The sequence below is a fragment of the Phlebotomus argentipes genome, unplaced genomic scaffold, assembly GCF_947086385.1.
Source record: "Phlebotomus argentipes unplaced genomic scaffold, Phlebotomus argentipes genome assembly contig_5, whole genome shotgun sequence".
NCBI classification, from domain to species: domain Eukaryota; kingdom Metazoa; phylum Arthropoda; class Insecta; order Diptera; family Psychodidae; genus Phlebotomus; species Phlebotomus argentipes.
In genome coordinates, this window is record NW_026776165.1 from 7,176,221 (window position 1) to 7,204,086 (window position 27,866).

General features: G+C 39.7%; 1 protein-coding gene across 1 annotated transcript; it reads left to right on the forward strand.

Moving 5' to 3' along the window:
* Window positions 1–131: 131 nt before the first annotated feature.
* Window positions 132–27,748, forward strand: LOC132255908 (uncharacterized). Its single transcript, XM_059752079.1, has 13 exons — window positions 132–261; window positions 8,951–9,343; window positions 9,776–9,972; window positions 11,097–11,605; window positions 12,141–12,293; window positions 12,354–12,516; window positions 15,404–15,587; window positions 24,256–24,363; window positions 24,463–24,563; window positions 24,705–24,799; window positions 25,726–25,918; window positions 25,978–26,078; window positions 26,307–27,748. The coding sequence occupies exons 2-13, from the start codon at window positions 9,171–9,173 to the stop codon at window positions 26,469–26,471; spliced, it is 2,142 nt and encodes a 713-aa protein (XP_059608062.1). The 5' UTR covers window positions 132–261; window positions 8,951–9,170; the 3' UTR covers window positions 26,472–27,748.
* Window positions 27,749–27,866: the final 118 nt, after the last annotated feature.

Below are 27,866 nucleotides of genomic sequence, written 5' to 3' on the forward strand. Positions count from 1 at the left end.
CACTGTATCCTGCGAGAACGCTCTCCTGAGCGCAGGAGTCGCGCTTGCAGACCGTGTTGGGACTTGACTGAGGTCCGCGCTCGGCAGTTTCTTGCCATTCGCCGACCAAATCGGTTCGCTCATCTGCCAGTGGCATTCTGTGTCGCGCAACACAAGTTATCTGGTGCCAACACTTGATCTCTCTTTAATTAACTTTCTTGCTGTGCGTGGAAAGTTTGCCGGAACCGCAATCTCCTCCAGCCGTTGCGGCATCTCTGTCGGGTGAGTCTGTGTCAAATGCTACTGAAACATGTGGGCAGAGAGGTGGTGGAAAATTGAACCCTGGCAAGTACACTCACTTTCCCTCCACGTCAATGTCAATCTTCACCTCAAGTTGCGGTCGGTGAGAATGGTTCTTGCCCATCTTCCGCAGCGCTGCAAAATTTATGAACGTGCCACAAGTGTTTGCCATCGTCTGTACGCCAAATGTGCCCGTGCTTTCTGCTCTTCGGCCTGGAAACGTGATAATGGAGAGCCCAAGTGATCCTTCCTCGTGTCCTTCCGCCGCTCCTACGGCCAAATTCCACCCACATGTTTCATTGCAACAAAATATATATCCTTCGCATGCTCGAAATGAAGCTCAAAGTTATTTCGGGTGAAAACTTCCCTCACGGGACAATTAAAGCTCAATTAAGTCTCATAACTTGTTGATTCCCGCTATCATATGTTGTACAAACTACCACTCAACTGTTGTGCATGTTTCCATGTGAAGTGGGATTTATTTGCTCCGCTGGGAAGGGATTAAAAAAAATCCTCCGCTGAGGCTGAAAATTTATTTCGTCAAATTGCCAGAGTGGAAAATTCGCAACGCGTTTTAATTGATTATGTCGAAATGTTGAGGGTAAAAAAACAGTTGCAATCGAGAGTGGGTAAAAAACTGTCGGTAGTAAAATTAATTATGTTTTCGCTACACGGATTTATTTCGATGAAGTTATATGATATTATACCATATATTAATATCATCACGTAAAAGAGCAAATGATTTTATCGTCCTTTTTCTCTTTGTACATGGAGAATTTTCATTTATCTGCCCGAGAGGAAAAGTATTTTATTTATCTGAAGTCAACAAAAGCCAATGTCATGCGGAAAATGCAATTTTATACCACTTATATTTCCATCGAAGGAAAAGTTCGTCGGTTTATTGCAAATATTTTCTGTCTCTCATAAAGGTATGCTCGAGTGACAATCGAGAGCTTTTCCGAGTGACAAAGAATATGGAATTTATTTCTGTATTTTGCTATTTATTTTATAGTCTCTGTAGTCAATGGAGAGCAGCATGAGATTGCAAATAAAGTGTGTGTGGGAGCAGTGGTCGCTCTGAATGCATTTTATCACACAGTGAATGCTTTGAATGAAATTGCATTGGTCTGATTAGAAAGAATCAAAAGAGATGCTCTGGGAAATGTTTCAGATATAAATTTTATCTCAAATGTAATTTTTGAAACAAACACTTGACAGAGAGATGAAAAAAATTGTGGGATTTACAAGTGAAAAGCACTTGAAAATTTTACGCATAAATTTCTGAAATGAGAGCATTAAATGAACTTTTCTGCCTACGATAAAAAAAAAGTTTCTGCAAAGCGCACAATGTATTGAAATCCGATAAAAGCTTCACTGTACACGGAAGTTCTCTACACAAAAAATTTTTGGAGGGCTTTAATGCGAATTAGTGTCGACTTTTGACATTTAATTTCTGGGAAAGCAAATATTTTTTCACCAGGAATCTCAAAGGTACTCGAAAAACTCCAGGTCATCATTATGTATTCTGCACGAGGTTGGAATGTCTTAATTATTCACTATCATTATAGCAGATGCTTTAAAATAATTTGCCACTTTCGAAGCCATTCTCGTGGCATTGACCCGGCGCAGCCCATAAACCGAAGACCATTTTATATTTTCATGGACTCTGCGGTGGGGAATTTTACCCTCGACGCGCCACCCTTTTTCCTGCCATTCTGTGGGAGCTTGGAAAATGCTCTTAGAGGGTGGAAATTCTTCGTTGGATACAAAACGCGTCTCTCAGATATTATGAATGTGTGTTGCGAAGGAAAGGAAACACTTGTGTGGGTGCTGAAAGATTTCCTAATACGGGCAAATAATAAAAATTCAATCCGGAAAATTCTATTCATATCTTGTCATAAATGCTGAGCGCATTTTACATTTCTTCGCCGCATGATTTTGATGCATAGAATCGGTAATCACGATGTATACTTATATATATATATATATATATATATATATGTGTATAAAGTCCGCAGAGAAGAATAGAAAAAGGAGAAGAGATTTTACTTTTGAGACTTATTTTTCCCATCAGAAACTTCTCCCGTCCACGGGCATAATATTGCCGTTTTACTGCATGCGATTTCCATTTCCGGGCACGTTTTGAATTTATCCACTGAGGTTGAATGTGATGTGTTCCATTTCATTGCCTGTAGGATTAAGGCACCTGACACGCGTCACGCTGCCAGGGAGATTTGCGGCGAAGGATCGGTTCGCATGGAGGAATTGTTTTTAATGGCATATTCAATGAAATGATAATTTTTACCCGCACACTCACCACGTCTCTTGCAGACACGGCGGCAGAAGGAAAAGCTCTTGGAGCTGCTATTTTCTACTGCCTCACCTTCATTTCTTATCTCCACCCCTTTTATTCCTACCATTTTTTCGACGTGAAGTTAAACATTTGAAGTCAATGTTTTGCCGAAATACGAATTTTCAGTACAATGAATGTCATTAGAGCTTGAATTGGAGAATGTGAAGAAAAATTCTATACAGTCTGTAAGAAAAATCAATCTAAGGACTTTTCTGAAAAAATTCTCAAAAGCTTCAACTGAACCTTAAAAGAAAAGATTTTTGTGTCCAGTATTTTTAGAGTCTGGAAAATATTCTCAAGAAATTGCTAAGGACATTGCTTTGAATAAAAATAATCCATCCAAAAATTATGACCATGTGTGGAATTATTTTATTGTAGAGTATTTGGCAAAGGAAATTTGAGACGCATTGAAAACGAAATTCTATCATTTGTCTTTCTTAGTTGCTATGAAGCGAAAAAGTTGCTTTTGCTCTGCAGAATATCCCAGCATTTTGCCAATAAAAGAATAGCACATCTGTTGTTTTCTGACAAAGCGCTTATATAACATATTTTGCTATTATATTCTCGAAAGTATTAAAGAGTTTTTAGGGGGTTTTCGAGGATTAAAAAAATTGTAGAAGAGATTTTGGCAAACTTGAGAAAGCCAGAGAATTGGTGTAATTGTGTCGCATGTCATAATTTAATTGGATTTTAGTTAGTGAATTGTTCTTCATGTCACACATTTTCTCATTTGACACCATAATTCACCATTAGCAGGTGAAGTATCTTCGTCTCTCTTTCTCTCTCAGATTTCCCAGCTGGGACGGGAAATTGCCACTTGAGCCATTGGATCACTGTAAGAAGATCCACTGTTAGTCATGCAATTCCGTGCTGAGCTTCGAGGAAGTGCCAGTGGCATAATTATCGTGATTCAATGGACCTGAATAAATGGGTGGGTGGTATTTGGGTTAAAGACTCTGGCAATTCACGGGAGTCATTAAGTCCACTCGAGCTTCCCGCTTGTGTATATCAACCACTTTCGAAAGGAGTCTCGTTGATGTTGGGAAAAGAGCGGCAAAAATGCCAATGTCGATTACCCATGGATGTGGGGTGAAAATCGAACTCTTGTGGCTTTTAGTGGCCATGTTTGTTTGTTCGTGAATCGTGTTGGGCTGCTCTCGGCTCACCATGAATCTTTTTCGGCCCATATATAAATTACACAAACCACTCCCCATCGAGCCAAAGAGTCAACAGCACAAGAGTGTGGTGGCAACACGAGAGAATTTCATGAGGATTCAGCGACAGAGATGGATAACCTCTGGGTCTCGCACACACTTGTCGTTTTTGGGGCTGTGCGGAGAACGTGAAACCCTGGGTTTTGCAAGAAAATTCACATAACTTTTTCATAATACCACTTTCCACCAGCCATTCAACAGAATTGTGGAATTCGTGCTGGCAATAACTTTATTTTGCAATTAAATAATTCATGTACAATTTTGAGGCTTTGAGAGTCTGGACTAATGGTATTAAACCGCAAAATAAAGTCTGTATCTCTTGTGCATTGTGCGATAATTTACTTTCACATTCACATTGTCATGTTGAGCTTTACAATTTAACGCCATTAATTCTCTGGCTAAAGTTAACAAGTCTCAAAAGCCCTAGAAGATAATTACAATCGATATTGTACTAAAGCTCCACGATTTTCGGGACTGTTTCAGAGTTCTGCCGAATATGTGAAGTGTATATGTAAAACCCCTCTAATTTGCGAGGTTTTTACGAAGATATTTTGTGTATTTTTCGCGGTAATTTCTTTACGCAAATTTGCCATAAACCTGTACGTTTATTAATACAGAATCTCTTAATTGGCGAGTTCTTCACCTTCGTCGACGGTTTTTCACATAATGTACGCGAAAAGTGAAAAACATAAGCTCTAAATTATCTCCGGACATATGAATAATTTTATGGCAAAGTGAACTTGACTCGGCTCAACTAACCATATGAGGAAAATATTCAGCTTTTGTGTGAGAATTACTGTATTTACACGAGTAAAAAATATACTTAAGCTTCATTCGAAATGTTTGCCATAAAACAAGAAGACTTTAGCCGGAATGTTGTCACGGATGGAGTGCGGCATAAATCATTGAACAAAGCATTTTCACCCTAATCTCAAAAATAACGTCATAACGCACCCTCATGTGTGTTTTCCAAGCGCACTGATTTATTTATCAGACGGGAATCAAATCACATTGTCGAGCCGTCAAATGTCTCGTGACGATGTTTGGGGTGGGATTTTCTTAAATTTCTTCCCTGTTGAGCTTTAATAAATGGAGTTTCGATGGTGTTTCAATGAAATTTTGCTGTGCAACAAGTGTTCACTCGAGTGAATACCATGTAATTTTTCCCGCACCTCAAACCATCGCGGCCTTTTCCCGCCCACATTCTATCCATGCGGCAAAGTGGGCTGCTGGAGAGCATTCTGTAGTCACGCTCTGGGATTGTTACAGTGGCTCTGAGCGGAAAATTGATACGATTCACTGGACATTCGCTAAATTGGCAATAATTTGAGGCGATGGCACGACTTTCAATTTAATTGCTACACATTTTTATTCCCCATAAGCTCTCAACTCACCTCTCTTAATCCGATTCAGTCCCATGATTCAAGTCTCTATACACATCTCTGGGGGGGGATGAGAAGCAATGGCCGGAAAGCCTGAAAGCGGACTCTGTATCTCGTGTGCCGGAGATTTATCACTTTCTTCATGATTTGCCACATGGGGTGGATTTGTGAAAAGGGATCACATATGATAATTTTTGCATCACACAATAATCCATTGTGTCGACGCGAGACGAGATTCTGCCACCAGGGTGAAGGGATGATGCTGGGGCTCTTGGGGAAAGTCCTCCCCTGTGACATTTGCGCGTTCGCTTGAGTCGCACTCAGATCCATTGTGCCAGATCTCTCATCCGTGGCCCCTCGTCTTGGGTGTTTGGGGCGACGCCACCCTAACGATCCCCAAACAGCACTCATCGCATTGGATAACATCGCACACCACACAAAATCACCCCCGGACTTGACTGGCTGCGTGTGAATCCGATGCTTCTGCCTGACATGCCCAATTGAGGAAACTTTCGTGGAAACTTTCTCATCATAATTCCCCCCCCCCCCCCCAAATATACTCTTTAAGCTTTAAACGGAATTACCGACGAAGAGTCTTCAGTTTATTGAGAGGTGCACTCAAAAGTTTCAGATTAGTCTGAGATCAGAATATGGTGGTTTCGGACCCTCAAATGGTCGTGTGAATCAGGGTTTATTAATTATTCTTGTACTTTGTTAATCCTTCTTTGCTTTAGACATAAATTATTGCATAAAGATTAGAGTTTTTCCCCACAAAAATGCAACTTATCCGGACTTATTTGGACCATGTAAGCTCTGAAGAGGGAATAATACTGGGAAATGCCTTGAATATGAGATTATATTGTAACATTTGTTGTTATTTAAATATTGACTGAATTTCACAAGATTGAAGAGAGTTCTTTATACAATATCAACTTACTTATTGTCTTTGGTGTAGAATTTTCATGTATTATAAACATGTCTCACAATTTCAACAGACACAGAATAAATTTTGAGCAAATTTTGAGCAATTCTATGAAAACTATTTGATTTTTTTCATCTAACATTATTCCAGTATTCAAAGATTGGTATACAGTGTCATTGCCAAATTATTGTCATTTTAAACACATTAAAGAAACATCGCTTTCGGAGTGTATTCAAATGTGACCTTTTTCCATTTTTATCATGACAGCGAGAAAATTCCCAATTTCACTGTAATATATCGAGTGAGAGTGTCTCAAATTACATCCTGATACGATTCCCAATGCGTGTTCTCTCAATCACCATTTCTGCACGTTTTCGCATGCCCCAACCTTATATGTACTTTCACGTGGAATTTCACTTCTTCAAGAGGGTGAAAAAGTGATTTCCGCGCCACGCTAAACTTGCTGCGAAGGAGTGCTGATTCATATACCAAAAAAACCACTGTTATGTCAATTTTAGCTTCTTGCGAAATCACATGTTTGCCATTTTACTTTCACCAACAATCACCCTTTGTGCTGCCACGCAACATCGTGGGTTTTCCTCAAATTTTTCCATCCAAACCACTCACAGTGACATGTATTGGGAAAGTTTCTCGTTCCGGAGGAAATTGAAGCGAGTGTCAAGTGCATTCGCGGCACAAAATTCATATTCTGCAGCTGGATTTTATTGCAAAAGTGTCTCTATTGGAAAAGAAAACAATATATATATATATACATTGCGACACAGGGACTTTTCTATTTATTCTTCTCGGATAATGGATGATGATAAATGTTAGAAAAATAAAAGCATTGGCTAGAGGCAACTGAGATGATTAAGAAAATGCATTATGGGTTGATTGCTTACTTTATCTATAAAGAAACCATTTTTAATTTCAAATTGCACATCATTTCAGAAACCTCTTAAGAGTAATTGCATTGCAAAAGTAGAAAGAACTCGAATTCAGCCAACTGTTTAAACTTTGGATGAGGAATTTTTATTAAAACTTGTGATATTGCATTGTTTTTTTCTTCCTATTCAAAATTCAGTGGAAAAATGCTCAAATATGTGCACGAGTATGTGCTCTTTTGCAGTAAAAGTATTATTTTTTTTATGTTTTCGCTGTTGTTCAGTTTAAACTATACCATATAATAACATATATATTAACTCATCTCTGCCGCGTATAAAATTTTCAACATGTATTTCAACCATATTCGTTTCATATACGATCCTCTAAAAATGTTGTCATATAAATTTTTCACGGAAATTACAGTCCTTCGCCTCGTGAGTCAATACTGGGTTGTAAATCGATACATGTGCTGAATTGAAGGTAATTCTGGGAATTTCGTCATTCCCTGCGAGGAGGGAAAATGTGCAGAAATCTTAGGGTGTGCGCGAGTGCCTCCTCGTGTTGTTTAGTGTGAAATATATAAAAACATCCACCCACGCAATTGTTCAAATAACAATAAGTGGGGGCGGTCGATTTTGAATAATTCACGCATAAACATTAATGAGACACAAATGATTACGACACGAATTCTTGTGTCTGGATTATTCGCTGTTGCGTATATTTGACATTATGCCTTCTCACACCCGCTTGACGGCAAAAAGGGCAGCAGGAGTATGCTTTATGTGTAATAAAACACAATCAATGGCTCCTTCACACAAGCCATTCCATCCTAGAGAATCAATGCTGGAATTAGAACATGGAATTCTGTGATTAGTCACATTTCACTCACCCTCAAAAAGCGCCTCTCTGCGGTGGTTATTAAGCCGTCTCTCGCGCGAGGGTGGCCTTTGTTTGGTGGGCAACACTTTCGTCACATGAAAAATGATCTATTTTCTGCCAACGGCACGGTTAATTTTATACAAAAGTCTGCAAACTCTATTAACCCACTTTCGCTGATCCTTTTTTTCCACTCGCACTTCCGCCGCCACTCTCAAGGCGCAGAAAGTCAAGAGGTGGCAAGTAATGCAATAAAGGATACACCGCAACTCTCTATTAATTCCATTATGTCGATGTTACTGAAAATTATACCACAATATTGCATTTTGTCTTGCCACACTCCGTGGGTGTTTCTTCTGCTTACTCATGATGCTATTATCAAAACTGCGTTTGAAGGAAATTGCGAAGTGCATATCATAATGTGTGTTTCATCATAAAGTCGTGGCAATTTACACATATTAACATTTCTAATTTTCTCTGAGTGATTCTTGATGTGCCACAGAATAATATTAAAATATTTCATAGCGACATCAAAAGGAATACTAAAGTACTACACAGAAAAGATAATTAGAATGAATTTGCAGAATATGATGTTTCCATCAAACAATGGAGTGGAAAACATTAAAAATCTCTCTCTCAATCTCAAAATTGAAATTATTGCAGACTATATTTCTAGTCTGTCTAAAAATTGAATAAGCGCATATTTCGATATGTTATTTGATAATTAATTGAGACTAGTCATCACTCAATCATGTTGCAATGTTTGATAATAACTTGAGGAAATGTTGTTAATAACATTCCGAGGAAACTTCTGGCATAGTGGAAAATACTCTGTAAATTACTTTCCCCCGAAGAAATGCCATAAGCGGAAAATTGTATTCTCTCCAGACGTTTTTCATTTCCTCATTAAAATAGGTGAATGTCTCCGCCCTCTGACATATTGATTTTACACTCAACACACACGCACACAAGTTACACATAATTCAGCGAATTATACATAATCAGCTATTGATGCAAATGCTGTATGGAATCCTTTCAGGTAGTCGTCAAGTGCGGAGATTGTGTCATAACGCATGATGGAAATATTATCATTGCCGCGAGATAATTGCAGTGGTGCGTCACAGGAGTTGAGAGCGGATTTCCGCTAATTTGCACTGCAAATACGCTGATTGTAGATCAAATGTGGTGAAGTGTGTTAATTAATTGCGGATCAGCATTTCAATTACGGTGATTTTCGCGTCAAATCTGCGCGGGTGAAGATGACGAGTCAACGAACTCCGCCGCACAGCCCGAAAGCGCCGAAGATCCAGCAACAATCTTGGGATGACTGCAACACGCCGCCCATCGACATCTTCGATCCCAACCACTCATCACCCCCACAATCGCCATCTTTCGCTTACGAGCCGCCGCCCAAGAGCCCCAAGTCACCGAGGTGAGTAATTTGCAAGATATTTTAGGATTTCTTCAACGTCAAGTCACTATCTTAGCTCGTAAATGAACAATTCCACTGACAAATAGCACTTAAACTAAATAAATATTAGTTTAAATGTTTATCTAACTTACTTTGGGTTCTCTGAGGAAAGTCCTGTCCTGGAAAGTGTCAATTTGAGACATTTTACTCTCCACCATATGTATATTTTCCCATATCTTTTGAAGGTTTTGTTCAATTACCCAATGTTGTGCGGATTTGGAATGGAAATTTCACTGTCTACAACTCTCTAGAATGTATCCAAGTTGAGAAAATGATCACAAGATAGTTTTCTTAACTATTTTTTGTCTGGACAGTTTTTTTAATGTACATCTTTAACTAAAAACACTCATAGAAGCCTCATTTCATATTATTATCTCATGATTTCTCCGTCAGAAAACTGCCCAGTCCGGGAGTAGGATGCAAATTCGACTATCCCGATGCCAAGAGTCCCACCGGCAGCGTCCATCGCTCGGGTTACAGTACAGCGCACTGCTCCAGCTACAATTATGAGGTACCACCATCGCCGCGAGGGCCCTCGAAGTCGCGCAAGTTTATCTACGACGCCGTGAGTCCCATATACGACTGCAAAAGTAAGTGTGTTCTTATTGAATTTCCCACGTTACGAGCAATTCACTTTTCTTGCGTGGCGAAAAATGCCTCTCGCAATTTGCATGTCAGCAGAAATTCCGTCGAGACGCGGAGAATTTGCATAGCTTCCCTTTGATGTGAGCAAAAATTCAAATTATGCTGTCTCTCCACGGGAAATTCGTCAGTGGAGCACATTTATTGCTTGCTCTTCAGACAAGAATACTCAAATGTTGTTTACACTTTTGGCTCTCAATTAGAATTTTATGAGCTGCACGAGTGACATGCATGAGCCTTGAGGATATTCGGCACTGAAATATAGTGATATCACTGTAATTAAACTCATAATTACATTTGCTAAATGAATCCATTGCGCCCAGATTTAACGTGATAATGTGATCTTTTGTGTCTCAATTATGCCGTGTTGTGATGAAAAATCTGTGACTTTTAATGAAAATGCCATCGCACAAGACAAAGTCGCCTGCGTTACGCAAAGAGGCGTCATTTGGAAGCCACTTTAACGCGTGCCTTACCGCATTTTCATTGTAATTTCTTCTCCTTGTCATCTCATTTTTCTTCCCGCCCACACCATTTCTCCGCATAATTTATTCTTCGCCTGCAAATTCCTGACCCATACCCTTTCAGGGATTCGTAACTCGATGTCTTGGGGGTTGTCAGACTTCGCATCCAGCCAAAGTGGACGCAGAAGTGCCTGCTGAGGGGCGAATAACTGCAGATCTGCCGATTTTTCATCCCCTGATTTAATTAGACACAACAAATTTATAGTTTTTGAATGAACAGTACAAATTTATCACTTTTGCAATTGAGCATAAGAAGGATTAATAACAATTGTTCCATAGTTCTTTGTAATGAAAAGCACAAATCAAGGCACAAACAGACGTTGATCTTCAAGTAAACTGCCAACAATCAGAAGTGATTATTATAATTGGGTTCCGATTTCTTTTCTTAATACAGTGATTGAATTAATGTGCTTTATTGCATTGCCAGGAATTGTTGGCGATTGCTGATGTACGAGAAACACATATTTGCCCCCTGGTGCTTATATTGTGTCTTCGGTTAATTTTTAAAGCCATCCCTCACATTCTTCCCTGCATCCGTCTTGTTTTAGGCAGAAAATTTGATTTCGCTGCCGAACCCTTGTCACTGGAGGACGCCAATTTGAATTGCTTCGACGGCAGCAGCACGAGTAGTGGAGGCGGAGCGCCGCCCCAATCGCCGGCGGCGCTCTATCGTCGCCACAACGGCGCGCGGAGCAAGAACTACCCCATGAGGGTGTTCGACGTGAAGGGCGGCGGCGAAAATGGCACGGACTACAAGTATGATGTGAAGCGTCACTCTGTCGTCACGGAGTCCACGCTATCCGGGGAGTCGGAGCTGAGCACGGCCACGACGGCCGTCTGCAGCAGCAGCGATCGCGGCCGCAGCATCACGAAGAGTGAATGCAGTGCTCTCACGGATGACACGAGCGCCACGAGCAAGATGGGCACTTCTGACGCCACCGCGTCCAGGCACAATTCCACCGAGGAGCAAAAGACAGTCCAGACTGATATGCACCACAGAAGGGGCAACGTGAAGCGGCGCTACGCCATCAACATCACCCCAAATCCCGGATATCAGGTATGTGTGCAAGAGAGACAATCTGACTGCGAATCTCGCGCAGTTGCGTTCCTGCGAGAGGCCAGTGAGCAAGGGATTGAAAATTTCATTAAGCAGGCAATTGTGTCGCATATTTATTCAATTACTCCCTGAGCAAATATTAATATTGCAGCGATTCTTTGAACTCTTACACTTCAGTAAATAACTTTGCTGTTTGTTCGAAACACCCCATGAACTTTTCATGCCATATATGTTCATATGATATTTATTTGCTATGTACAAATGCTATTCTATATAGCTTTTAGACAATGAAGATTAGACAATTAAAGAATCCATGAAATTCCGTGCAAAATTGTTTTCACGAATCTTTTGAGCTCAATGACCTTGTCATTATATATTGAAGTCCTTAGCTTTATTAAATGCTTATGTTTTGGCTAAATAGGAACAAGTTCTGGCACTGTTTTCGCTAATGAATTGCCGATTTTCCTACTGAATAAATTGTCGCTCATTTCATTAGTGGCAGCCCATCAATCATGTGGCATTCTTTCGTCCGCAGGCCATTCACAAGTCCCACTTCATGCTGGATCGCACCTGCTCCGACAGCGTTGTCTCCCAGCGCTGTCGGAAGTCCACCAGCGACCTGACTGACGCCTCTCTGGAAGCCGAAACTTCCGTGAGCTCTGTCCCGAGACGCCGCGGCAGCTCCAAGGTAAGAATCCCCTTGACATTCGCTTTCTCGCATCTCACGCGACACTTCCTGCCTCCGCAGGGCGGCCTGGCTTACCTGGCCAGTCGGCGCAGCTCGAGGGAGTCCATGAAGAGTGCCATTTCTAATTCATCCATCTTCTCCAACGAGGACATCGGTCCCCTGGCGTTTCAGGCCACCAGTCGCGGCCGACAGCGACGCACGTCCAACTTCCTGGAGTTGCCTGGTGAGTGAAAAGCATGCGCATGGTCATGAGAAAGCTTTCCCTGGGAGTAGGAAGGATTTCAATACAAACAATTCAATCGACAATGCATTATCAATGTAATTAAATACGATTGTCCCTGCATTGAAAAGCATTGTAAGATTGCAAAACTTTGTTCGGTACCATTTAAATCTTATCTAGGCAATTTAGGATTATTAACACCAAAACTAATTCTAAGATAAATTTCACAACTTTCATTATTTCTCTCGAGGTTTCCGTATGTTTATTTAAACTTTTCACTTTGCTTAGAGACGTTATTCACGAGGAGAAATTTGAAATATGCATTTCCTCGTGGGGAAATGAAGAGAAATTGTGAATTTTAGTTTTCAAAGGAAGAGCGACAGCATATGAATATGGTCTTGAATCTTGATATTAGGGGCGCTCTCATGATAAAGTGCGACTTCGGTGTGAGTGCGAGAAATATGATTTGGAGAAAATAGAAAAATGCGATTTCCCGCTTTCGCAAGCAGCGCAGATTGGCGTTGCGGGCGGTCGTGGGCTGAGGAATCAGGTGAGGAGAGGCGCATTAGGGCATCTCCAGCACAGGCACACATAACATGAACATATCACCGCAATAAATGTTTATGGCACTCTACATGGTGGGTGAAGCATAGTGAGGGGATGGTTCTCTCCGTTTCCCATTTGCCAACGTAAACACTTTCCATCATCACCGGGGGAAAATTGATAAGTGTGTGTGTGTGTGTGTGTGTGTGTTCGTTTGGGTTTGTTGTCGCAGCGCCCCAAGAAGGCGTCCCTCTTATCTTCAAGATGTGCTCGCCTGGCAAAAGCGATGGGGAGAGATTTGGGGTGGGCGCGATACATTTCCAAATTTAGGACAATATACTCTCTGTTGATTTTTCAATTAACAGCCCCAAACCGCCATATCGAGTCCTTCTTCTCAATGGGTGTTTACAGGCTTTTGAGGTGATTCTAATGAAAATTGGCCGACGCGAGACTCTCTGCTGTGAGAGCAAATCACGCTTAAGAGTCTCATAGTCCTCAACAAAGTCAGGCGTGAATATTTTAGGGAAAGTCTCTTGCTCCCATGTCACTTCTTATGACTTTTAAATGGTGCTTTCTTGCCTGTGGTGGGTAATTTTCCCAGAATGCATTGACGAGGGAGAGATTAGGAGTAGTGCTTCAAAGAAGTCCCAATAAGGAGGATTTTCCGAGGAGGAGATAAAGTATACAACTTTATTTTTAGATCCTGTCAACATGTTTTTTTCTTTTTCTTAAAAATAGGTTTTATTTCATGGAAAGCTTGAATTTCAAAGAAATGAAAGTATTGAAATTCTCATGAAAACGCTTTATAAGCATTCAAGGAATTCTCCAGAAATTGTAAGGGTAAAACCCCAGTTAGGAATTTCCTTTTGGAAATATTCCGTACTTTTCAAGGCTTAAATTTGAGAATATAGATTTGTTATTATCTGATAAAGAGTGCAAAATGATCGTAATTCACCGAAAATGCTCTTCAAAAGACATTAAAAAACAATTTTTTTGTTCTAACATTTCCACGAAAAATATCTCCTCCTTGGAGTTTTCTTTTGAGATATGAATCCCTCAATAGACAATTCACTCCTCGCGCGTCTCGGTTTTAATCTTTGAATTATATTCCGAGCGAGCTTGTGTCGGAATGTCGAACACACCCCTTAGCCTTGGGTGAGGCCAAATGCTGAGGGTGGGAGTGATTGAGAAAGTCAATTTCAATTCTATTTAAATTACTAAAGTTTTATTTTTCACGCCAGGCGTATATGTAAATCTCACATTTGCCCCTCAGGACAAGATACCTTTCCCACCCCCACGCCTTTGCCTCGTAATCACTCTTCACGGAGAGGACACGCTGCGACAAACGTGATATTTCTTTTCCATATAATTTGTTGAGTGGGAAGAATTTGCGAATTGCCTTTTTCCTCCCACCCCAAAACACTTTGACGTGTTTTTCTCTGAGAATTTTCTGCACGTAGATTGGTTCTTCGCATCACGAACTGCTCGTTGATTTTATCTGCCACGTTCTGGGCTCAGATTCAGTGGCGATATTATGCGCAGATTTTAATTTCATGGATTAAAACATCTTCAACATTTACCAGACCATTCATTGTGGCTGATCAATACATTCTTCCTTCAACCATACTATATCCAAACGGCCACAAAAGATTATATTGGCAAACTTTTAAGGAGATTTCCTGTGAGAAATCTTCAATGAGAGGAAAGCTTAAAGCACTTAAGTTGCGAATAACAGTGTCAAGATTATTGAAATCACTTGAATAAATTATTATAAGTATCATTGAAGAATCATTTGCTGATAGCGGAATATTAACGTTAAATTTAAAGTAATGCTCGAAACTCGAAGAGATTGTTCAGAATCGCAATGGAGAATTAAGCTAAAGTTTGACTCAAACAGATAAACTTTTAATTGCAAATCACCGGGAAATTGCGTTTAATTAAATCCAGTGCAATTTAAGTATAATCTAACAATCTTTTAGTTCTTATATAGGTTATATAGGTAGGAAATCTATTATGAGTTCGGTTTCTGAATTTATTGTGCTACTGAGCGTAGAAAAAGTTGCATTATAAATGTTCTGTCTAACAACATTCCCTTGGAATATCATTAATTCCATGATAGTCTCATCTGCCAGAGCGTGAATGGCGAAAATGCGCAGTATATCCACAGTTATTGCTGAATTTATTTCATTTCCACCCCATAATAGAGACAATAAATGGCCACTTATGTGATTTAACATGGACTAGTAGTGCCAATAATGACGGCAAAATGATGTGTGCGCGGTGAAAGGTTGAATTTATTGATTATCCCAATAACCGTGGTGTCTATTTCTCTCATTTGCCTCCACAGTTCCGGATCACATCCGGCCGAGGGTGTGTTCACTGCCGGAAAGGCCGTACAATCCGCGCCAGAGTGACGACCTCTATCGCCTCCGCACGTTCTCCATCAGCAAGGGAACTGTGGTGAATTGCGGTGACTCGATTATTTCGAGGCGCTCCCGGAGCAACACCAGCGTCAACTCCACCACGAGCAGGTGAGGCCCGAAATTACACACACACTTTCACCGGCAATTTAGCCCCTCTTCCGGCATCTTCCGGCCCATCCTTGAGTCAGATTCACACAAGTGGAATCATCAATTCAATGGTCAAAGTGCGATCCGATGTTGACTAATTTATTGTAGAGGAAGTGTGACTCAGGGGAACTTCATCAATCTAACTTAACTTGATTTCAGACTATGGACAAAGTATAAACTTAGGAATCTTGCTAGGGAACTCATTTTCGAATTTTTCCCACACTTGGAAAGTGCGTCATGCTTTACAATTCCCGAAAAAGAGGAAACACACATTAAATAACTACCCTTCAGAGTCAGTTAAAGCCATTGTGCCAAAGTTTATCTGCCAGAGAACAATAATCTCGTTCACGAGAAAGCCCTGCAGACAATTTGTATCCTTTTTACTGGCCGCTTTAGGGGCATCTCAAGGGATCTGCAGAGATAATCAGAAATGTTATACGAGTCATTATGATTTCACAAGAGATTTGAAATTAGTCAAATTAGACAAAAAAACGGCAGTCTCTTTTCCCTTCATAATGAGAAACATTCACTTTGGGAATCATTTGTAAATTACAAAGTGGATTTTCCAAGGCACAGACAAGAAGTCATTGTATTTGTGATGCTATCAAGTTTAAGCCAAAACAGCTCAACTGAACGCCATCGAGGGGCAAATAACACGCTATGTTTATCTGTTGCAAGTTGATATTTACCAGAGATTACTCGAAATATATTTTTTTTATTAGCAGTAAATTAATAATTCTCCAAAAATGCAATACAAATGGGCGTGGATTATAAGAGGGCGGGGCTTCTAAAACTTTCCCTTTCACATAATCGCCATTTTCATATATTTTTCCGAATACAAAATTACACTCGCGAATTAATTTGTTCCTTAAACTCAACGGGAAAACAATTGAATCTCATCCTCTCTCGACTTCCTCTTGGGTATGCCAAACAGGGCCAGAGAGCAATTAATTACAACCGGATAATTTATGATGTGTGTCAAGTGAAGAAGGCCGAAAAACCACAATTTGAGGTGTTTGGCAACTCAGGATCAGATCGAGATCTTTTCCCCTTTTTATGCGCCCCCGTCGTAAAGGTAATCGACGGATTGTTGAGAAAGTTGAGGCATTTATCATTCACTCCAGGATGTTCGGGTGTTGGTGAGGTGAAAGAGGGAGAATTCGTGAGAGTCACAGTGTAAATGATTTCTAATGGAAATTAATGAGTGTCGAAATGTTCAGTCGTCATCATTACGCGCGAAAAACACTCTGGAAAATTCGCATGTCTTATTGATTTGTCTTACAAGATGCTGCTGGAGTGTCGTTTGAGTGTTTTATTTATTCTGGGCAAAATGTCATGAGGCCTTTTTCGACAAAGGCTGTTGAACTCGCTAGTTTGTTGTAGCAAAGGAAGGATATTCATGGCAAAATATGAAATTGTGAGACTTTTCAATGTTTTGTTTAAAATACCAAAAATATCTGAAAAACTACGTGGACTCAAGATAGATTGGAATATTTTTTAAATTCATATTGACACATTTCTTCCTATTATTGCTATTGATTAGTGCCAAAATATCAGTTGAACCATTCTATAAGGCAATATTATATATAGACAAAAATAATTTAAGTTGATCTATCTGGATTTTTCACCTGCTTCCTACCTCTTGTATTTCCTATCCTTCACTTATCATTTGGTGGAATGCATTAACAATTGATTGATTTGCGTGAGGAGATAAAGTTGACGAATCAATTGAATAGAGAGGTTGTAATGTCATAATATCATTTCATACTCGTTGCCAAAGTAGAGCCGTTGGAATTTCCATTCCGTACTGAATCTCATGTATGTCAAATACTTTTTTCCTCACACAACACACTTCTGCAGCGAAAGCGGCGCTGGTAAAAAGGGTGAATTGATGGACGGGTGAAAAAACTTTGATTGGCACGTATTACTCGGCGATGGTGGCAAGATAGAGTTTTTCCCGACTTCTCCACCCTCTTCGCATCGGTAAAATGAAATATAGGATCGTGAGAGAGTGTGTGAAGTAAAATATGTCACCCTTGGCCTGGTTTTTGTGTGTCCACGTTGGTGTTTGGATAAAAAATTTACCACCATTTATCTTTTGGTGCGTCACACGGAGATTTTTTTGCATACAGCAAACTCGTGAACCTGATAAATTCATTAAATTCATCGTGAAGCGCGTCTTCTGGTATGGAATATATGAAAAGGATCGATAGGCAGGCAAATGATGTTTCCACACCTCAAACATATATCCTTGTATTGTTGGAGCGATTTTAATTGTCGAAGCGACAAGATAAATGAGTTGTGCTACAGACAGAATTTCATTGCGTCCTTTGTTCACGAAGCTTTTCACTCACGCATTCTTGGTCTCGATATCTTTCACCATGATGACGCAAAGTGAGAAGTTTCATGGGAATTCCTTGGAACAGCGCGTCTGAGTCAGTCTGTGGCGATATTAATTTAATTATACCATATAACTACAATGTGAAAATACCGCAAAATTGCCTGCAAGACGGAGAATGAAAGAGAAAATGTCTTGGCGGCCAAGGAGCTTAATTCTCACTTTGACGGCAAATGGCACGCGGGATGGAAAATGATTAATGAATATTGCTGCGATGGTGGAGCGGAAAATGTTTGTATTTTCCCACCCAATTTCTCTCCCACACAATTCTCTCACACCACAAGTTTGCATATTGAGTCCAGGAGGCGCTCGAGCCTTAAACAATTCCACCAATGCAGCTTTTGTTAAATTATTATCGAGATGGCGAGCGAATGATAGTGCACGCGGCGGGATTATTGTGGAAATTATTGGAAAATGTCATTTAAATCAGGAGTCTACCAAACACACCCTCAAGTTATTTGCCGGCTTCAAATGCGAGATATGTGGTAACGACTTTACAAAGTTTTTTTTCCGTTATACTCTGTTTGTTTATCGAGTTTGGCAAAGTTTTGCGCCGGAGTTTGAATTTGTTAATTGCATCTGATTTCAGATTACCGTGCAGGAATATAATATGAGGTAGAAAATTGAGGAAGACGAACTTGAGGAGCGAGAAATTCGCAATTATTAAATATATTTTTAGCAAAAAGCTACACACATAAATATTAGTGACAATTCTGCAAATTTATTGATTTAGAGAGGGCTTTCTTGTCTCAAAAATGGCAAAAAGTTTGACAATTTGGAGGCAATTTTCCAGCAAGAAAATAAACTTTTCTCCAGGCACACGAGCAAAGACATATTAATCTTTATATATAGCTCAGGTGCGACGACATGTAATCAAAATAGATTATGCTAGTTGTGGTGTTTTCCATGCGGGAAGCTCTCTGGAGCGTCGCCTCTTCTATGCTAATTCGGGCGCGTTCTCCTCATCCCTTGTGCTGGAGCGAAATATTAATTTAGTTGCGCCATTGGAGGGAGATAAGGCAAATTGAAGGGGTGGCGGCAGTGTAATGACGTGATATTTGGTGCGATATTGAGCGCTGATCACTTACCCTTCTCCGGAGCTTTGACATTTACTTATCTCCGTAATTAGCAAATGGGAAACGATTTAATAATGAGTTCGAAAGGGAGAATTAACTCGGAATTTGTTTGCACAGGGAAAATTGGCGGGTACATTAAATGGGTGTTTCTGCCCCACTCAATTCACTCCATCCACCCCAATCCCAAGTGCATTGCTGAATCTCCCATCCCAGTCTGTGGTTAATTTATGGAAAATCGTCTGTCGTCCGTTGGGATTTCAGCTCAATGCCCACAAGATGAATTTGCGAGGGTGGAAAATTATTCTTTTTTTTTCATTCCCGAAAGGGAAAGAAGCGTTTGGCTTATGACGAAAGGAATATCCAAGGAGGAGATGTTACATCAAAGTGACTAAATAATAACAATATTTGAGTTAGAAAGGTTTCTTTTATGACTAATTGGTGGAGTACTTTCAATTTAGTCGAAACGCCAATTAAGACATAATGAGTTACTAAAAACAACCTATTTAATAGACATTAAGAATATATAAAAGTCACACAAATCTTCAAAAATTAATTTTGATTCTGAAAATTGTATTTTGAAGAGTTTTTTCACGATTTTTCTATGCTTTGACATGATTATTTTGAGCTCAATATCAAGAAATAACTGATATATAACCTGAATTTTAGCCTATAATGAACCAAAGTTAAATAATAATGTCATAGCCTCACTGTTTATCAAAAATTCTTCTGCAATTCTCTTGGTGTATGTTCAAAACTTAGGCGCATTATCTCCCTCTTGGAAATATCGGATGGGATATTTTTGTGTGTGAGAAAGAAATGCTGGGCTTTAATTTCAACCCAACAGGGCATCAAAGGGCGGGGGTTTGCGTCGGGAATGCCTATCCCACAGAGATTTCATCTTGAGCGCTTTCCCGGTCGCACATAAGCCCCGAAAGCTCCCGAGGATATTGCTTTATGTAGACAGAAGGAATCTATATTTGGAAATATCTCACACCCCACAAAGGGAACACCTGAAATCTGCAAAAAGGATCGCGTCAGAGATTCACTCTAAAAATATCATCTTGAAGACAGGAGAGGAAAAAATATTTACCCATAAAACATTCTTTGACGAAGTTCATCCATTTATTAATTCCTTAATTCTGTTTTGCAATGAAATTGCAGCGCTTTCGTGACGAAATGACCTTTCAAGTCCTCAAGAAGCTCATGACCGAGTAATATTCTATTTGCAATCTTATTCCCATCCAATTTATACATCTTCCACTGTGCCATGAAAGGTGCGAAGCAGATTAAAAGAGAGAATTCAATTAAATATGGGGGAAAAAAAAGTTGAAATGAAGAAACGCGCGCGATATTTCTACTCATTATGCGAGAATTGAAATCATTGAAATAAATTCTTTTCAACACCCGGGAAATCTCGTGCTCAGAAAGGCGAAAGATTTCGCCCCTGGGAAATTATGAGTCAATTATACATAAATCACAGGGAAAATAAGAGCGCGAAGGCGTGGAAATACAATTTTCTTGCAAAATTATCCGTTAGAAATAAATGAGTTATTTCTTATCCCTCAGCATTTGTGTTTTTGCAATAAATCCGGGGATTTTTTTGTAACCGATGTGGCTATTTATGAGAAATAGCAATTTGTATTTATTGCAGAGGAGAAAACAGGGAAATCTTTGAAGTGAATTCTGCGAAATTTAATTTTCTAACTGGAAAATAATACGCCACAGCCGTGCTGATGCCATTTTAAGCTTTATCTTTATATGCACATTGCAATATTCATGAGGTTGTATTTCTCCGAAAGCTCTCCATATAGTGGAAATGAGGAAAAAGTTTATTTAGAGATTCCGCAACTCACACTTCCAATTGCCGTAGTCATGACGATGGAGAGAATCATCGCCACATTGTATCGCACAGGAGCTTGAAGGCTCCGTGAGAGGGAGTGTGAGATTGGGTGGATGAAAGGAGAAGTTTGCCTGATAGAATCACAGAAACCTGTTGAATCCTTTTTCTGGGTGAAATTCTACCTTTTGAGGCACACGGAATGCCTTTCGTGGCATTTGGATTTTCAACTGTGAAATAATTACGCGCTATTCATTAGAACAGTCTCAGCTTCTCTATCATTTTCATTCTTCCTAATGCGCACTCAATCTCTATAATTAAATTTGCACAGTTGAATTTTGTGCTCGGAAAATCTTCCAGGAAAGCCATCTCTGTGATGTTCTTGTGTGAATTACTAACAGTGGAAATGTTTTTCGATAATTACCTTACGCAAATTAAAAGCTTCACTAAGAGTGGAAATTGTTTATTTTGTCAGAGTGAGAGCTTTTGATGTTTTGCCAGTGATTTAGAGCATTAAATAGTCTGTTCTATTTGGGGAATGTGTAATATTTTAATCACACACAAATGTTCCATTAGTGATTTTGGATGCGAGACTTCAATTAAGCTTAAATAAATGCACTTATGGACACGTTGGTCACATATTTGCCATTCTGCTGCTTGTTATTACTCTGGTGTGTTGCATTTCACAGCATGAAAGAAATCTGCAAATGAAATTCAATCAACACAGTGGTAAAGGGGAGCTTTTAATAAACCTATGCTTTGCAGAGTTTCATTTTACACGCTGAAATAGTGATGAATATTCTCTAAATTTCTCCACTTGCACAGTTTCACCCAGTAAAAGCATCTGAAATGTCCATGAAAAAGCTTACATTTTGACCCACTTTCACAACACTCAGACGCAAATTTCACCTTTTTCTTCCACCCCCCAATTCAATGGACCATCGCACGTATGAAAGTGAGCAGATATTTCATGGTCATTCGCCATGGTGAAGGAGAAAAAGTTGTGCAAAATCGCCGCTACACTCTCTCAATTTCCAATATTTTACATTCTGCAGACTTCGTTCTTCACGGGAAATCCATAAATTCTGTCCTTTCCACATTCCACCCTCCGCGCGCGCCATCAATGCCAGGGAAGGTTGAAAAGAAAATACCTCTGAAGATTTATTTCGATGTTATTTCGACTGACCTTCCCTGTCTGCCGCCCACGAGAGCATTACTTAATGACATATTTATAATGCGATATAAGGAATTAATTGTTAAAGGAATTTCGGACTGTTTGCCAACAGGTAGAGACACATCTAATGACATCTCGCTACATGCGCCAATTAATTTTAGCCAATGGGAAGTTGAGCGCAATTTGTAACGGGCGAATTGATGGTGGAAAAGGATGCCCTTTTTGAGATGCTGAATATTTCATTTGCTGTGCGCGCGGGAAATTCTTTTCTCTGGGGATATTTTGGCATTTGGAAAGTGGTCCCGTATTCACAATGCCAAACACGGGAATGTGTATAAGAGAATGTTTTGTGTGCACTTTTGTATTTTATGTGTAATGAGGGAAAATCTCAAGGAAAATCTTCAAGACTCTCTTGTTCAACAATTTCCCGGGAAAAAGTTTGGCAAAAGCCACAATTTTGATCAACATTCGTGAAATATTCAGCGTCTTTCCTTAGAACCGAATCCATATGGCGAGAGTCGCCTTGCAGCATGATTAATAGATGAGACTGCGTGAAAAATCACATTACGAACATGTGACTTTTCGCTGTATTCGGTGACATAGTTGAAATTTCACACGGATAAATCGTGAAGTGGAAAAATTCACCGCAATGATTTGTAGCAATTGAGAGTGGAATCATGATGAATTGTAGTAGAGTTTATATGTAAGATCACGACTTTGGCTTGCTGCTAAAGCTCGCCTGATTGATTTCTCTCGTCTGGAAGTGATGGATTATGGAAGTTCATCACTCAATTCAGAAAGTTGATATATTTAATTAGGAACTCTTCACAGTTTGCCATATTTCATCTTCATTCTTCCTTGAGTTTTTCCTGGGGCGAACAATTTCCCTGTGAAAATGACTGAGAAAATGCCCACTGAAGTCTTAATCATGTAAATTGTAGAATAATGCATCAATTCCATGAACAATTAATGTGTCTGTGACGGTAATTGCGGTACGCTTACTTCCTTTAATTATTGAGTAAATTGTCACACATTAATTTGAGGTATTGAAATCCCACAATTCTCACCTAATCTATTATTCCTCTAATTGCAAGCCTAATTGTTTGTCCTATAATCTCAATTACATTCTGAGGTATTCATCAATTGCTCAGGTGAAGCGATTTTGCAAAATAATGTGCCACGATTTAGTGCTAAGCGACCAATCTTCCTCGGTTAACCCACAAAATCCCCTCGCAATGTGATTGTAATAATTTCAATTACAGTTTTGACTAAATACATTTCACGTGCCAATAAATCACAGCTTTCTGTAATGCATATTAATGAGATTCCGCTTGAGCCCCGGAATTTTCCGGCCTGAGTTGAACGGCCTTTGAGGAAAAGTGCGCCTGAAATTATCATTTATCTCGGTGGAATTCTCCCCAAGTGCGGGCGGGATTAATCAATATCACGAGCTGGATGGGAGGGATCATTTTTCGCCGCTTGCAAATTTATTTAATATACAATTTAATCGCTATATGGAAATATGGAAAATGTTCCTGCGCTGGAAGACGAATGAATTTGTCAATAAAATTCTCTTTAACAGAGTCTTTAAAGTATTTTCTGCACTTTGTCACATCACTTTGTGGGCTTTGTAGGATCTTAAGGAATATTACGCAGAGCTCATGAGTGTTGCCACTTCATTGATTCTCTCGCAAATGTGTTTTTTTTTGCCATTTTTCACACAAGATTTTCAGAGATAAATTTACTTATGTTTGTGGCATTCCTGCAAAAGTGACAGATTAGTAGAACACTGAAATTCCCTATAAAATGATTCAATTTTAAAAATTTTCCACAATTTCTCGGTCTGTCAAACTGGTTTTATTTTTTAAATTTGATTTATAATTTTATTAAGAATTCGTTCAAGAGATTTTCCGAAAAATTAAACACATCAAAGTGTGAAAGTGGGGTTCATGAATGAGTGGGAAATAGAAAGGAGTTTATTGGCAGGTTAAAAAAGTTGCTCTTCTGCCTTTTCCACACCTAACGCCAATAGCTATCGACAAGTTGAAAAAAAAACGACTTATAAGTGGAGAGTTCTGGAAAGTAATTTAGAAATTAAATAATTTATCGCACGTGTAACGATTCATTTGCATTTCTCTCGGCAGAGCCAGCGAGAGGTCACCATTTGATGGGTCGTGTTGTGGTGGCGGATACTCGGTAGTCGACTCACTTCCACCCTCGCCAACGGACAGCGAACCACCGCCGCCGCCCAGGTGAGCACCTGAGCAATGTCTTATCGCAGTGGGAAGCACACCATATTCCCAATTAAAATCCATTTTGTATCAATCTCCCCACACTTGCACTCCGCTCAGGTATCGCGTCGTGATGCTGGGCGACGCCGGCGTCGGCAAGACTGCCCTCGTGTCGCAATTCATGACGTCTGAGTACATGCACACGTACGACGCGAGCTTGGGTAAGTGAAGAACTCCCCGCGGTTTTCTAGCCCCAACATTTCCCCGAAATTGGCCCTCAGACGATGTTGTTTTGCTGAAATTGTCCATTTGTGTGTTACTATGAAGATATTTTGCATCTTTTCCCGTCTATCCATCTCAAGTAGATGACGAATTCGGGGAGAAAACCGTGAGTATCCTCCTGGACGGTGAGGAGTCCGAGATGGTGTTCATTGATCATCCCACGTCTGAAATGAGCGTAAGTTGACCCACATCTTTTCCCAAACATCACTCACCACCCTCAATGACTCGGAATTCTTTGGGGTCTTCCGCCCCGAAATTAGCAACTTTCGCCTCCCCCTCCCTCCGACTGAAAAGCGCCAGCGAGCGGGGAAATCTCCTGCGTGAGTGGAATTGTTTGCCAAAAGGGAATTTTTAACAAAGAAAACCTTCATTAGATGACTATGTGGAAAGTTTGCATACTGTGAGACGCGTAATTAATGATTTTGGCATTTTATGTAAGAAAAAAATTTGTTTTTTTTTATCATCATGCCAAGGAAAATCTAAAAATATGTTAATGTCCCAAGAATCAATGGGAAAATGTGATACTTTTGCCGTTTGTTTTTGAAATTGAGCAAACAGTGCTCTGAATGAGCTTCAGCCATAGAAACAAGTTTTTTTTTCTGCTGATGGAACGTTCATTGGAAAGGCCGGAAGGTCAAGTGATATTGAAAAGCCATAGAATTGCAAATAAAACCAAGGTGAAGGTGAAGGTGCAAAGTTAATGGTGAAATGTTCAATCTTTGTGAACGTTTCGCTGGAATCAGCAGAAAATCCTTTTTTGCATCCTACAATTATTGAGGATTGTGTCAATTCTTGGTGCTAAAACGACTGCAATTTTCACCTTATTGCAACTTACGAGACGCTGTAATCATCTCAAGTGTTTTATTTTCCCTTATCGATCATGATATTAAATATTTTTCATACTATTTCCTCGTCCTTTCATCGCAAAATACACATCACTCTGAATGCATAGTCACTCATCTCCCTTTCACACACACACAATTCGGGACCTTGTACAGATTCTCCGCATTGATAAGCTTTGCAGGATATTTGCTTGGGAAAACACTTCCAATAATTTCCTCCATTGAGCGTTCGTGTGTACAAAGTCTGCTCGTTGTGCAGGTGGAGAACTCCCTGTCGACTTACGAGCCCCACGGCTGTGTGGTGGTGTATTCTGTGGTCGCCCGCAGCTCCTTCCGCTGTGCTGAGGAAACTATCAATTACCTGTGGCGTGAGAATGTCATCAGAGATAAGGCGGTGATTCTCGTGGGAAACAAGGCAGATTTGGCACGTTCCCGTGTTATAACCACTCAAGGTATTAAGCTCAGACATAATTGTGTTGACCACTGACCATAATCGCCTTGCACTGTGCAGAGGGAAAAGCTCTCGCCGCCTCGAGAGACGCCAAATTCATTGAGACTTCCAGTGGAATTCAGCACAATGTCGACGAATTGCTGGTGGGAATCCTCAAGCAGGCAAGTTCATGTGCGACATGAAGAGGAATTCAATGTGCATTTAATCCTTTATCAACTGATGTTTATGGATGATTTATATTGTATAAGATTCTAGAACGTCTAGAATCTTACATAATCTCTTAATTAGCCATTGAATACCCAATCTTCCTTGCAGAGTAAAGCGTGTGAAGCAATTGCTTCTCTGTGTGCTCTTCTTATAAAATTTCCTTTGTCTGTTTATGGTCGCAGATTCGTCTGAAGGAGACGCGCGACAAGAAGGCGGCCCAGAGTGCCAGCAAGATGCGCAATTCGCGCACGCACATGTCCCTCCATCTGGCCAAGGAGATCCTCCAGAAGATCTGCCTCAGTGATATAAGCAAATCCAAGAGCTGTGAAAATCTCCATGTGTTATAAGAGGCAAGAAGAGTCGCTCACTTGAGGAACAGAGAGTCTGACAATCACCGACAATTGGCGAGAAAGACAAGACAGGATGCTGAGGAAGTCATATTCAATTATCTGACGATCAATTGATGCAGAAGCTTTTGAGGCCAAAATAGAAAATAGTTAAATAGCTTAATTGGAATGTTTGGCAGAAAAATTGTTGTTTCAACTTTGTGCAAAACTTAAAGCCATTTCCTTATACAGACAAAGTTGTTTTGTCAATTCAATGGAACCAATCACAATTGATTTGCAGTTGCAAATTGCTTCATCAATCCATTCGATTGTCCTCCAAGAGACCACAGAACACTTGGCCATTTATACCTTTGTGACTCAAGAGAATGCTTTAAATGTGATATGAGATATCCTTGTTGTGAAATCATCCATCTACTGCAATCCTTCGTGACGATGACCTTTTGTGAATCCCTCAAAAGTGGTGCAATTGTGTGTAAGTTCTAAAAGAAGAGAGACAGAGAAAATGCCCAAACATTTTCAAAGACAATTTATCAATAATTTTAACGATGAATCTTAATTCTTGGTAATAAGTGTAATTTTATTGACTTGAGTCAATGCAAGGAAGATCCTTTGATTGTTGTTTTGATCTTGCAAACAACATAAAGAGTAGCAGAGCGGCCTAAAATCCTAGATTCAAGTTTAGTGCACAATTTCAGTCAGTCACACAATAAAAATAAAAACCATCAACGTAGAAAGTGATCCTTGATTCCTGTACTCCAAATCTCCATTGATAGAAGCAGAATTATAACCACGATGGTGTTTGAATTCAATGTTTTGACCGTAATACAATTATAATCATTCTAAATATTTTACAAGTTAGGAATTATTGTGAAACTACTTAGGAATAAGACTCTGTATAATGTCATCATGAGGCCTATTCAGTGACTTTTGTATGATATTCCTCTAAATTCAGTGAAATATTGGTCGCAACTCGTGATTCTAATTCACATCTGTCAAATAATGTCTTGAAGGACAATAGATTCTCCAGGTTTCCCGTAATCTCGTCTGTTGCGACCATAAATTCTCCGACTTATCTCTATAGCGTCTAAACTTACTTCTATTTTAGAAACCATACGTTGATGTATAGTAAGAATAAATATAGTTAGGACTAAATGTAATTTGACTGACAATCATTCTTCATATCAAAATTGTTGATCGTCATGCGAGAATTTAAAATTTTTCTCAACTGTCCTCTGAATTTCTCAATGTCAACTGATTATTATTAAGTTCTCCCCACAGAAAAGGGATTTAATGGAAAATGTATCAACTGGAACAAATACACAAGTATACAAAAAAAATATGCCATGGATAAAAAAAGAGATGTGAATACAAGTATATAAAAATTTTATTTTTCCT